Genomic DNA, 11,806 nt, shown 5'->3' on the forward strand with positions numbered 1-11,806 from the left:
AACTCTCAGAATAAAAAGCCCATAAACATGTAGGGAAGAACCCCTGGAGAAGGAAATGGCAACCCACTCCAGTATTCTTGCCGGAAAATCCCATGAACAGAGGAGCCTGGTAGGCTACGATCCATGGAGTTGCAAAGATGCAGACACAACTGACCGACTGAGCACGTACATGTGGGATATCAGGGACTTGGCAAGGTAGAAGCTTACTTTTGTAACCCTAGCTTTCCTGTTAAGAAAGAAGGTGCTCAGGCACGGAATGAAAAAGAAAAAAAAAAAACCACATGAAAACCAGAGCTATTGGATTTTGCTCTCTTTTGGATGTTGTCTTATCTGCTTTATATTTAACTCCAGTGTCCTTCAGTACCAACTCCCCATACAGACCAAAACAAAGGTCTTTCCCAAATTCCTTGCCTAAATGAAAAGCAATATATAAGTCTTAATACTTTATTAACTTAAAACATCACTCTAATAAATATGTATTAACAACATAATACACTCCAGAAGATCTAAAAACATTTACATCGAAGTAAAAACACCACTATTTTTTCCTCTGTGGTACACATGGAGGGTTCAAAAGAGTTGAAGACAGAGCCTTCATTCCCACATGCCTGATAGCTTAGACATCTTAAAAATATCAGCTTAACAATAAAAAAACTTAATTTACACATGAATCTTTGAAGTATCTATTCAGCTATTTTTCGTTTATGTTTGATAAAATCCAAACGACCTGAAGGAAAGTTTCAAGATCCTGTTTTATCTTCTCAGAATTCCTTTGTGGGGAATAACAGACCCAGCTACTTGGAGATGCAGGCCAGGGACAGAGCCTGAGACTTTACTCTCTGGCTCCCCAGTACCCAGCATAGTGCCTGATACCATGGTAACTGGTGCTCAATAGACATTTGCTGAGTGAACGGATGACAGCCTTGCCCAAAGGCATTACTACGTGCTTCCACTCTTCTGAAGAAGCCTCTGCAAGTCTCCTGGAGGGAGAACCTTGAATCTCTTCTCACCAAGCCCTCTTTCCTTCTGCTTCTTTTTGGGCAGGCTCTACAGCGCATTTTTTGTCATTTCAAAAGTATGAAATTCCCTTCCCAAATCAGTTTCTGAACCAGTTTTCAAATGCAAGAAACAATTCCTCCAAGCTTTATAGGCAGCACCCAACAAAAAGGGGTCAACAAACTCCCCAGAAGGAAAAAAATAACACTCATTCTTCATTCCAGATAAAAACATTAATATGTATCTATCTTGTAAGAGATGATTCCTCCTCTTCCACACAAGTATCTGGGGTCTGAAAGGAAGAGAAGGGAAGAAACCCAAGGGACTTTCTATCTGTGGAACAGGTCTGGGTATGGGAAGGACTATCAGGCTGAAGATTTTAGCTGATTTCTTCTCCACTTGGAGTCTTCAGGTGTAGAGAAGCCTATTTGGCGAGTCCTCTGCCCAGGGAGTCATTCGGTTCCCCCTCCACGCTGAACTTTGAAAAGGTAACTTATCTCCTCTGGCAGTTCCAGGGAGGAAAGGGAAAAGGTATCACCCCAGAGAGATCTGCAGAAGTGGCTGGTGCGAAGTGGGGAGGCTGCCCTCCGTAGTGTTGTATGACTGCACATGGGAATGAGGCGCGCTGCTCACTTGAGCCCATGCTGCGTCTCCCGGTGCCGCCTGAGGTCCACCTTCCTCTGGAAGCCTTTTCCACACAGGTCGCACCCGAAGGGCTTGAAGCCTGTGTGCTTGCGGCTGTGGGTGATGAGGTTGGAGCTCTGGCTGAATGCTTTGCCACACACCTGGCACTTGTGGGGCTTCTCGCCTACGGGGATGGAAGGGAGAGGGGCAAGCGTGAGTCCATGATAAAGCTAGCGGGGACTCACAGTGACCCACAGGATCTTGGCAGCAGCTGGCTACACCACAGTCTAAGGCCTTTGAGCAGTCTGGAGGGTGATGAGTGTGGCAGTGCAAGGCTGAGGAAGCTGTAGGTGAACCAGGTGGAAGGGAGACTTTCTGCATGGGGGTTCCCAGCTGGAGGCCCAAACCGTTTCCTGCTAAACGGAAACAGTGCACAGGCCACGTGCCCTCCCCAGAATTGCAGCTGAATCCACCCTGGGAGGACACCCCCGACTTCAGAAGTAGAAAGCTCCCCACAGCAGATGTTCAGCACAAGGGCGGTAGGGGGGTGGGGTGCTGTCTTTCAAACCATGTGACTCTGTTCTAATGGAGAGGAAGTTTTCAAATCTGAATTTCCAAATCGGTGTTGGTCTGTGTGGACCAGTGAGGCTGCCTTCTTTCTTGCCCTTGGAGGACAACAGAATGTATCTGAAGGATGGGTATTTCTCGAAGTCTTATTTTAAAAAAAATCCACATCTGGGTCACAAAGTATTTCTTAAGGCAGCTGATCCTTTTCTATCTTGATTTTACTCTTTTTATGAGGTTAATCACGGGATTCTTTATATACCAACAGCTCCTTCACCATAGATTAATAAATAACAGATAGAAAAGGGTTCCTTTTCCCCCCTAATCCATGTGCTGTTTAACATTTGGAAAAGCAGTATGCTGTTTTCAAATAGCCTTAGCATGGCATTATTGCCAGGTTTGGCCTTGGAAAAAATGCAAAATAGATGAAGCTTGTTTTTGAGGAACTCTCTGTTCCTCTTGCTATACCCCTTTCTATCTTTGTGCTTCAGATTTCCTTGATAAGTTTTGATGAGTGGTTCCTTATCTATCCCTTTAGGGTCAAACAAATCTGAGAAACAAATTCTAGCTATAATGTAAATGTTTGATAAAGGCTTAATGTTTCACTCAGTCAAGATCCTAGTTGCATTTTGGTAAGCGTCTTGAATACCTTTACTCAAAAGGAGTGAGTTGCATGGAAATTTTAGGCAAGAGAACATGATTAAAGTAGGATATTTTTTCTGGGTTTTCTGATGGGTGCATCTACACTACCCAAGCATATTTAAAAACATCAATGGTGATTGTTTGGAACACACTGCAAATTAAGTCAGTATTCATATTCTGAAATAAAATTCTGGCTCTCATGTAAATATCTTGTTGATTATTAACAAGAGTGCTCCTGGCATTAAAACTGCCACCTACACAAAACCAAAAATTTAGAATCCAGGACTGGAAGCCAGACCATTCCACAGCCTGATGATTTACTTCCAGTCTGAACTTTGGTAAATCATTCCATCTATCTGAGTTTCATGATAGTAAGAGCAGCTCCTTCTGCTTTATGGGACAGCAGTAAGAATCAAATGAAGAGATAGATTTAAAAGCATTTGGTACATTATGAAACATTATAATAAGAATCATTATTATGACAAACTTGCTTATATTTTAAAAAGGGCAATAAGTGAATAGAGGAGTTCTATATCCACAAATCCTTTTGACTTTGAAAATAGAATATAATAAACAGTGGTAGAGAGCATAGACACTTGAGAGCAGACAGATCTGAATTTACCATTTTTTCCCTTGCTCAATCAGAATAAGCTGTCAGACTCCTAAAAATGCAGCCAAGAGGTCGCACATAAGACCCTTCCCCCCAAAAAAAGGCTGTGTGGTAGCCCTAGAGAAAATCTCAATCTCTAGGTAAACATTTAGAGCAATGCTCTGAAAAGACCCGGAACTTCATATTTCACCTAGAGCAGAAAGAAGTTGGAACAGCTGCTAACGTAGAGGAAAATATTCTTTGCAAGGATAGGAAACTTGCAGCTGACCTGCTGAATGGTTCTTCAGATATAACCCCAAATCAAAGACTCTGTGGAGAACCATGTATGTAAATGAATCTGAGAGAATCTGCCTCCTCAGTTTTCTTTAACACTCTGCAGTGATTAACTCCTTCTGGGAGGTCCCACCCACCACCACTCTCTGCAAGAATATCACAGAGGTGAATAACCTTAGCCTCAGGGAGAAACACTTGGACCTCCACCACCTCCCTCCATGTCCTACCCCTCACCAGGTGTTTCCTACAAGCCAAAGGCCTTCGCTCACCAGTGTGGATGAAGGTGTGTTTCTTCATGTCTGACTTCTGATGGAACCTCTTGCCGCAGTACTGACAAGGGTAGGGCCGGGTGTCTGAGTGGATGAGCAGATGTGTGGATAGCGTAGATGACCTCTTGAAGCTCTTGCCACAGATCTTACAGTCAAAGCTCCGTTCCTGCAGAGAGAAAGACGTGGCATTCCTATTGCAACCGTCTAGGCTGCCGTTCTCCTCACCACCAGCTGACCCTGAAATCCCCCAAACCAGGACTGTCCCCTCCTTCAAACTCTCCATCCACATAGGGTGATCCATTATCCTCTCTCCTCCCAGTTTATTTCCAGCCTCCACCCTTCCTGCTCTTATCCTCTACCCCTTTAACATTTTTTCGACCCAAACACTTTTCAGCCACAACCTTCCACACCCCTTGGCAAAACCGTATCCCCACCCTGCTTTTTTGACACCCATTTACAAACACTTCTCCACCCTCCTCAACAGGAGGCTTAGACCTCAATCTCTTGAGATACTCCTCCCCCATCCCATCCCCACCCAGTGTGGGTGTTGAGGAGACAGAATACTTTAGAGCAAACGAGTTTGTAAATAAGCATTCTGCTGTCATACACTAGTGCACTTATTTGGTTATCTACCCTCTCAGCTAAAGCATAATCTCCGTGAGAGTATCCTATCAGGAAGCTGGTGTGTTATTGGATTCTCAAGGACCTAGTACCTGGAAGTTGAGCAACAAATATTTACAAATGAATAAATGAAAGAATAGCGGGACAAATACTGGATGCTCTAAATGAGCTGAGATTCCTCTTTTTCAACCCGGAGAGGTCAAGGCAGGTTAAGTATCGGCCATTTGGTGAAAAGAGAGGCCAAGAAACAGAGCTAACAAATCGGACATACCACCTGCAAGAGTGCATACAAGCCTTCCTCAGACCCAAAGTAATGATCAAGATCACTTTCCTGAGTCTCACAAACAACGCGATACCGAACTCCAGGGCTGCCTCGAGGCTGGCAACCCCCGACATCTCTCTCCACGCCTACGTCTGAGCCAGGGGACGTGGCAGAGGGAACTGAGGGCAGTCGGGGTAAGTCCAAGGCGAAAGCTGCCCGGCGGAGAGCATCTGGTGTCGCACAGAGAAGCAGGAGATCCCCGAACGCGAAAACCTGAGCAGGGCGCCGCGCGGCCGTTCGCCCCGCGCTTACCTGCGAGTGCACGGCTTTGTGCTGCTCCAGGCTCACCGCGTGCCCGAAGGTCTTGCCGCAAATCTCGCACGCAAAGGGTCTTGTGCCGCTGTGGGACCTGCGCACGTGCACCTCGAGCCCGTGCGGTGTGGAGAACACCTGAGGCGGGTGGGGCCGGGGAGAGGGCCGCTGAGAGGGGCCGAGGGGCGCGGACGCCGGCCGGGCGCGGGCCGGGGGGCGCGGGCGCGGGGCCGGTCAAGCCAGGCGCGTGGGAGCCTCACCTTGCTGCACTTGATGCACTTGTAGGAGCCGCCGCCCAGCAGCAGGCGGGTGCACAGCAGCTCCGACTCCACCTTGACGCCCGTGCCTTTGTCGCCGAGCAGCCCGTGGCCGCGCTCCGGGTACAGTCCGCCGGTGGCCGGCCGCTCGTACAGTCCTGCCGCCGCGGGCCCGAAGTCGCCGAAGAGCCCCAGGCCCGCGCCGCCGGCAGTTCCACCTCCTGCGCTGCCTCCCCCGGGCGCCCCGGCCCCCGCGCCGCCAGCAGGTCGCTCCGGGCCGTACAGGGCCGCGGGATGGCCTGGCTCCGGGGCGCGCTCGCAGAAGAGGCCCAGGCCGGCGCCGCGCTCCAGGGCCGCGCACGGCCGGTAGCTCTGCACCAGGTGCCGCAGATCGGAACCCGCCAGGCCGCTCCACGAGTACGGCTTGAAGGGCAGGGGGAAGGGCTGAGCTTCGTCCAACGACGGGCACACCGACTTCTCCGAGGCTGTGGAGGCACAAGAGGGTGTCCGGTCAGGTCAACCTGTCGGTATGTCTATGGAACTGCCAGGCACCCATCCCTGGGGCACCGGGGCACCAGGCCTTGCGCTGGGTGCCAGGGACGCCTCCAGGCTCAAACCCTGGCCAGGTCCCTGGGACCTCCGAGAACCACTGGAGGCGGCAAGACAGCACACAGAAACTTAAAATGACATCGGGCGAGGACTTTCTGTGCCAGGACAGCCGAAGCGCAAGACGTTAAGAGGGTCTTTTTAGACTGGACCGGCACATCTGGCGGCCGCGTAGAGAAGGGCGCGCCATGCTTTACAAACGTTCGGAGCAGAGCCGAGCTGTGCCGGAGGAGAAAGCGGCCACCGTTCCGGACCTGGAGGAGCCTGCGGGCAGAGGGCCCAGCGCCGGCGCTCTCCCGGCCCCTACGTGTTCCCACTCCGTCCTTTTTCTTTCCTGGGATCTATAAGGAGGGAGGGAGACGAGGACCAATAAAATATGGCCCGACCTATCCGAGACATTTGTGTCTGGGGTTGGGGGAACGGGAAGGTGTAAACACTTCTCAACGTTATTAAATATCCAGTGTTGGCAGGTAGCGAAGAGGCAGCGGGAAGGGGGTCTGGGGCTTGATTTGTTTGCCAAAATACTCCCCGTTCCCATTCCTATCATAGTTTGACAGGGGGCAAAAAAGAAAACACGAATTTCTTAGAGAATAATTTAGAATTGAAGGTTTAGCCACCACCTGCAAGACGAACAACTTTCCGAATTAGCGGCCTTCTGCACCCCCACCCCTGCGAATTTTGCTAAAACCAGCTACCAATATACACTTTCCCCTAAGTGCACACGGATTTACAGATCTGTTCACAGACACTGCACTTCTGTGAACAGATCCAGCTCAGGCTAGCCACTTCAGTGAGAAGTGGCTTCTCACTTCGAGTTTCCGTCGGAGATTCCGGCGGCGCCCAGCCCTTGCGGGGCGGTGTCCAGCACAGCCAAGAAGGACCCTCCGGTGGCCTGTTCCCAGACGCCCTCGCTTAGCCACGTCCACACACTGAGTGTGGGATGGGGTTGGGGGTATCTTTTAAAACTGGTAAATGAAATCTGGAAATAACCGGTCCTTAGCAGAATCCCAGTGTTGCGCTCTCCATGCCCCTCCACCGGAACCGGAGACTCGCCCCCACCCAACGTGCAAGTCACTCAGTTTGCGCGAAACTCGATTGCTGGCTGGAAATGAAACCAACAAGCACTGGTCCCCAACGCCAGGCCAACCCGGCAGAACGAAAAATAAAATAGGCCCCCAATCTGCGCCTGCGAAGACCTAGCGAGGGACCGAGATTTTTGTCCGGCTTGGGGCCCCATCTCTGCCAGGCCCAACGCCGCGGAAACGAGCTTAATTTTTAAAGGCAACGACACTTCTTTTTTCACTGACTGCCCAGGTCTCTGTTTGAGACTCGGGGAGGGGTCTGTATTCTGGAATCCTGGCTCTTTGTAAACAATCATCTCTGGTCAGATAACGAAATGTCAACATTGCTGCCCAAAGAAACGACTCATTTATTTTCTTTCGCTCATCGGCTCCGTGCCAATGAATGTTAGGGATGAACAGCCCAGGTCCCGCCGCCTGGGATCCAAGCAGCCGACCCCCGCGAGCAGGCTAACGCTGGCCTAGAGAAGCCAGTGCCTCCCCTCGGGAACCAAAAACAAATCCCTCCTCTCGAAAAGATTCTCCGCCATCGATTTGGCACTTCTGTGCCCAAAGCCGCGCGGGTTCATTGCTCAGTGCGGGGTCCCTGCCCCCGCCTCCGTCCCCGAGCCCCGGAGCCCCCAACAGGTCCCTACCTGGAGACACAGAAGGCGACGGAGGCCTCCAAAAGTCTTCAAACTCCGAGCTCCGATCGCACACGCTGCCCTCACAGCTGCCAGGGGACGCGGAGGCTCTGTCGGGGGCTTCGGTCAGCTGAGACTCGGGGGACACACGGCCCCGGAGCTCCGCCTTCGCCCCGCCTGTGCTCGAGGTGCCGTCTGCGGAGAGGAGGCCGGATAGGGTCTCAGGTTGGGTCTGGTTGGGCCCGATGGTTCTGAAGTGCGTCCCCCCAGATGGTGGCACCTGGGCTCTCTCAGCTCTCCCCAGACCTGGCCTGAACCCTCCCGGATCCAAGGGCGAGAGCAAGGAGGCCTTGGCAACCTAGGCGACGAGCCCGAAAGGAACCCAAACGGTGGGTAACAAAAAAAAGGCAGCAAATGGGTTTCAGAACCCTTCCCCCGATTCCTGGGAGATGGCGTGGCGGGACTCAGAGTCTACGGCCCCGGGAGCAGTCCCTCCCGGCCCTCGCCCTCCCCGCACCTGCTCCGCCTGGCGCCAGTACATTCTCCAGGCGTAGGGAATAGTCAGGTCCCGGGGAGCGCGGCTGGTGGTAACTGTGAGCTTTTTTGCTCTTAACCAGGAACGAACGCGGCATGGTGGTCGGGCGCGCTCCCCGCTCCTCTCCAAGGGTCGCTGGAGCCGCCGTCAGCCCACCTTCACCCGAGTTCGTCAGCCCCAGCCAGGCGGAGACCTGCGAGAGAACAGGGTGGAAACGCGCGGGTCAGCACGCTCCGGGGCCCCGGGACTGGGCAGTGGGGCAGAGAGAGCGTTCGGGCAGGGAGGAGGGAGGAGGGAGGAGGGAGGAGGGAGGAAGGCCCCCGGGAGGAGGGGCTTGGCCCCGCTGCGCCGCGCTCACCAGGTGGCACTCGGACAGGTGGCGCGAGCCCGCCGCTGCTGCCACCGTAGCTCAACCCGTCTCCGGGCTCCGACTCAGGCCTCTTCCTTCTGCCCTGCCCACGCCCCTCGGCCCCTCCCCTTCCCTAGCAAAACTCATTGTGGTATCAAACTCCTGGGAGAGCTGAAGTCCCCAGCGGGCCAGTTACCCCAACTCGACCACACACTGCCTATATGGATCTGCTTTCTGTCTGGGGAGAAAGGAGTAGACGAGCCAATCAATTTAGTGGGGCGGGGAGGGGAATGTGTAGACGGTCGCGAACCCGCTTGGGGCAAAGAGCCAAGCCTCCAAGAGCAGGCTCACACACTGTAGTGAAAAGGGGTCTGGGGAGAGAGGGCTCCGGCTGGCTGAGAGGCGGGTCGGGGGAACTGCAACAGGACTAGGGAGAAGCAAAGGCCGGAGAAAGAAGGCAGAAAGGTGAGGAAGCAGGTGGCAGAGGACCAAGCAAAGTCCCGGGGAAAACTCGCTTCCCGGTGATCTTGAACGCCCCTGACTCGTGCCCCCACGCAGGGGAAAAGTTGCGACGCGGGTGCGCAGAAAAGAATCAGGTATCCGAGCAAGACACACTGGACCATGGAGACCTAACAAAGTCTCGGAAAAGCACTTTCCATTGGGCTCACCAGAAACCTCGCTCTAGGGAAAGTCCAGCCGGATTCGTGCGCGACGGCTGGGAAACGCACGGTGTCCGGAGTCCGCAGAGAACCCACCTTTTAGAGCACGAGGAGAGAGCGCAGGCTGCTCTGGCAGCAGCAGGAGAGCCGGGGTCCGGGCTCGCGGGCCTGGGAGGGAGTTAGTGCCCGCTACTCCGCTCTCATTAACCCCCACAATCAGTTCACCTAATCCCGGGGTCGAAACCCGAGCCCGGCGGGGAGGCGGGGCAGCGCCTACGGTTCTTGCCCCGGGCTCGCTCCGGGGGCGGGGCTAGGAGGGCTAGGAGGTCCGGGGAAAAAGAACGTGCCTTTCTCTCTGGGTGAAGGCGATGGGGGCCGGGTTCACGAGCGAGCTGCAGGCTTTTCGGCCACGGCAGCTCTCGGTTGTCTTGGTCATTCGAGACACAAGGGCGCTGGGGTCCAGGGCCGGGACAGGGGTCATCCTTGGGCTTTGCTCGGTTTATTCTGCCAGCCTAGGAGTCATGCGGCTCCCAGGGCAAGACGCAGGACAGGGTCTAAAGTCAGCCGGTGGGCGCTCCGGAGTCAAGATGGGTTCTCGCCCCGCGCCCCCACCATGTCCCCTTCCCCGGAGGAAGAACAGGATAGGCTTGAGAAAAAAAGACAGCTAGGACGTGTAGCTGAGTCCCAAGGGATGTTTCCCGTGTCCTAAACGCCAGAAGGCCCCTAGGGGTGAGGGTGCCGCCCTCCCGTGTCCCGGCCAGCCCCTAGGATCGGGGCTTCAGGAGGCTTCAGGGTGCTCGGCTGCCCTAGGGCGAACGACTGTCAGTTCAGTTATCTCTGAGCCCCGGCGTGAGCCGCTCCGTCGGCTGTCTACTTAAGACACCACAAAGCCAAAACTTAATTTCTTAAACAGCTATGAAACTCGGAGGAAAAGGAAAACGAGGGTGAAAATGTCCCGAGGGGCCCTGCTGTGGCTCGGGGCGGAGCGGGACGGGGGTGGGGCGGGGATGCAGGGGTGAGCTGCCCCCACCGCCGCCGAGTCTGGACTGGCTGGAACAGCGCGGGATCAAGCAGGCACGCAAGCAACCTCCCGACTCGGGCCACAGCCGCGCGCCTCTCTTTCAGCCTGGCAGGCTCCGTCCGTTCCCGGGAGGGTGGAGTGGGTAGAGCGGTAGTAGGACCAAGGGCGGATCGCGTGGGAAGGCGACCTCTCGCAGCAGCTGGCGGCCGAGGGGTGGGGCGGTCCCCTCGGCGCACGCGGGCCGGCCGAGACTCTCCGCAGCCAGGGCCTGGGATGGCGGGAGCTGGAGAGCTCAGCTGCCGCCGTCTCCCCACCAGATGTTTCCTTTCCTGTGGATCCCGCTCCCTCGCAGAACCACCACCAAACTGCCTGGCGTGCGTCCTCTGAGCCAGATCCCCAGCCCCTCCGTATGGGTCGCGCGGGGACCAAGAGGATACAGCACTTTTGGCTCCCAAGCTGCAGCCGACCTCGTGTGGGAACCCGGTAGCGCCCTCGGTCTTCCCCGCAGCGCCAGCGCCGTGCCAGTTCCCGCGTCCGCCCCCGCCAGGGAGAGAGGCGCAGCGGACCTACCTGAGGGGTCAGGGCGCGGGCACAGCGCTCCGAGAGTTTTCAAACTGAGTTGCTTTCGGGAGAGACCGCGCTGTCTCTCTTTCTCTCTTTTTTTAAATCTCCTTCCGAGCTCAGCCCCCAAAACCACAAGCTTCACTTCCTGAGCGTTAAGGAGTAGCTCGCTTAGCCCTGTCAGACCTGCCCCCCCGTTCCCCACCTCCAAGCCCCAGTCGGGCGGCAGGGCGCGCTCCTCCTTTGCGCAAGGGTGTATAGGAGGTGGACAAGGGGCCCGGCCTTCCTAGCGCCCTCCCCCGCGGCGCGCTCTCTCTCTGTCTTTTTTTTTTTTTTCTCTGTGGGACGGTAGGAGATGGGGAGACCCAGAGGGCCCAAACACCCGGGCACTAGAAATGACTCGAAAGAAAAAGAACTATTCTTGGCTCCTGGGAGACTTCCGCAGCGAGAAGAAGTCACAGATTCAGGACACAGATTGACTGGAGCGCCGGGGCTGGTAGCGTCCTGCTCCGAGGCTTCCCCGCCCATCTGGGCCGGGACACTCCCCCCACCCACCCCCAACCACCACACACACACACCCAACCCCGCCGCCTGCTTGGGCTACGCCGCCCCCGGGTCGGGCCGTGAATCACCCGCCCGCGGTGCCGCCGGCCTGGAGCCCGGTGAGTGGCCGCGGCGTCCGCAGAGCGAAACCTGCCCCGCAGACCCGAAATAGCTTGTTGTGGAAACACTTCGGGATAAATACGCCCAACAAGGCTGAAAATACCTTGACACCCAATCCCAGAGGTTTGCTCATTTCCCTTCGGATTTAGGTAATGGTTAAATTTGGAAGAGGTGGGCGAGCGCCGAGCCCCCGGCCTAAAGGGTGCAGGCGGCGCGTCCCGCGGGCGCCCGACTGGGCTGGCAGGCGCGCCCTCCCCACGCCGCGCTCCTCTGAGCTGGG

The 11,806-nt window shown here is 55.1% G+C and overlaps 1 protein-coding gene across 2 annotated transcripts; it reads right to left on the reverse strand.

Moving 5' to 3' along the window:
• Positions 433 to 10,935, reverse strand: GFI1 (growth factor independent 1 transcriptional repressor). Of its 2 annotated transcripts, none has more exons than XM_018045759.1 (7): positions 10,873 to 10,935; positions 8,256 to 8,466; positions 7,751 to 7,933; positions 5,434 to 5,915; positions 5,174 to 5,311; positions 3,979 to 4,144; positions 433 to 1,804 (listed from the first exon to the last, which is right to left on the reverse strand). In XM_018045759.1, the coding sequence occupies exons 2-7, from the start codon at positions 8,368 to 8,370 to the stop codon at positions 1,626 to 1,628; spliced, it is 1,263 nt and encodes a 420-aa protein (XP_017901248.1). In that variant the 5' UTR covers positions 8,371 to 8,466; positions 10,873 to 10,935; the 3' UTR covers positions 433 to 1,625. The 2 variants fall into 2 exon arrangements, with proteins under 2 accessions (XP_017901248.1, XP_017901249.1); XM_018045760.1 differs by lacking the exon at positions 10,873 to 10,935 and adding an exon at positions 8,632 to 8,676.

Source organism: Capra hircus, chromosome 3 (genome assembly GCF_001704415.2).
Source record: "Capra hircus breed San Clemente chromosome 3, ASM170441v1, whole genome shotgun sequence".
NCBI lineage: Eukaryota > Metazoa > Chordata > Mammalia > Artiodactyla > Bovidae > Capra > Capra hircus.

Bases quoted from the DNA above. Each gene is read 5' to 3' on its own strand.
- GFI1 (XM_018045759.1), bottom strand. From the start codon at position 8,370: ATGCCGCGTTCGTTCCTGGTTAAGAGCAAAAAAGCTCACAGTTACCAC. The intron at 4,145-5,173 runs GTAAGCGCGGGG...TTCTCTCTGCAG, and splicing joins ACAAAGCCGTGCACTCGCAG to GAACGGAGCTTTGACTGTAA. The intron at 1,805-3,978 runs GTGAGCGAAGGC...CCATCCCCGTAG, and splicing joins ACACACCTTCATCCACACTG to GCGAGAAGCCCCACAAGTGC.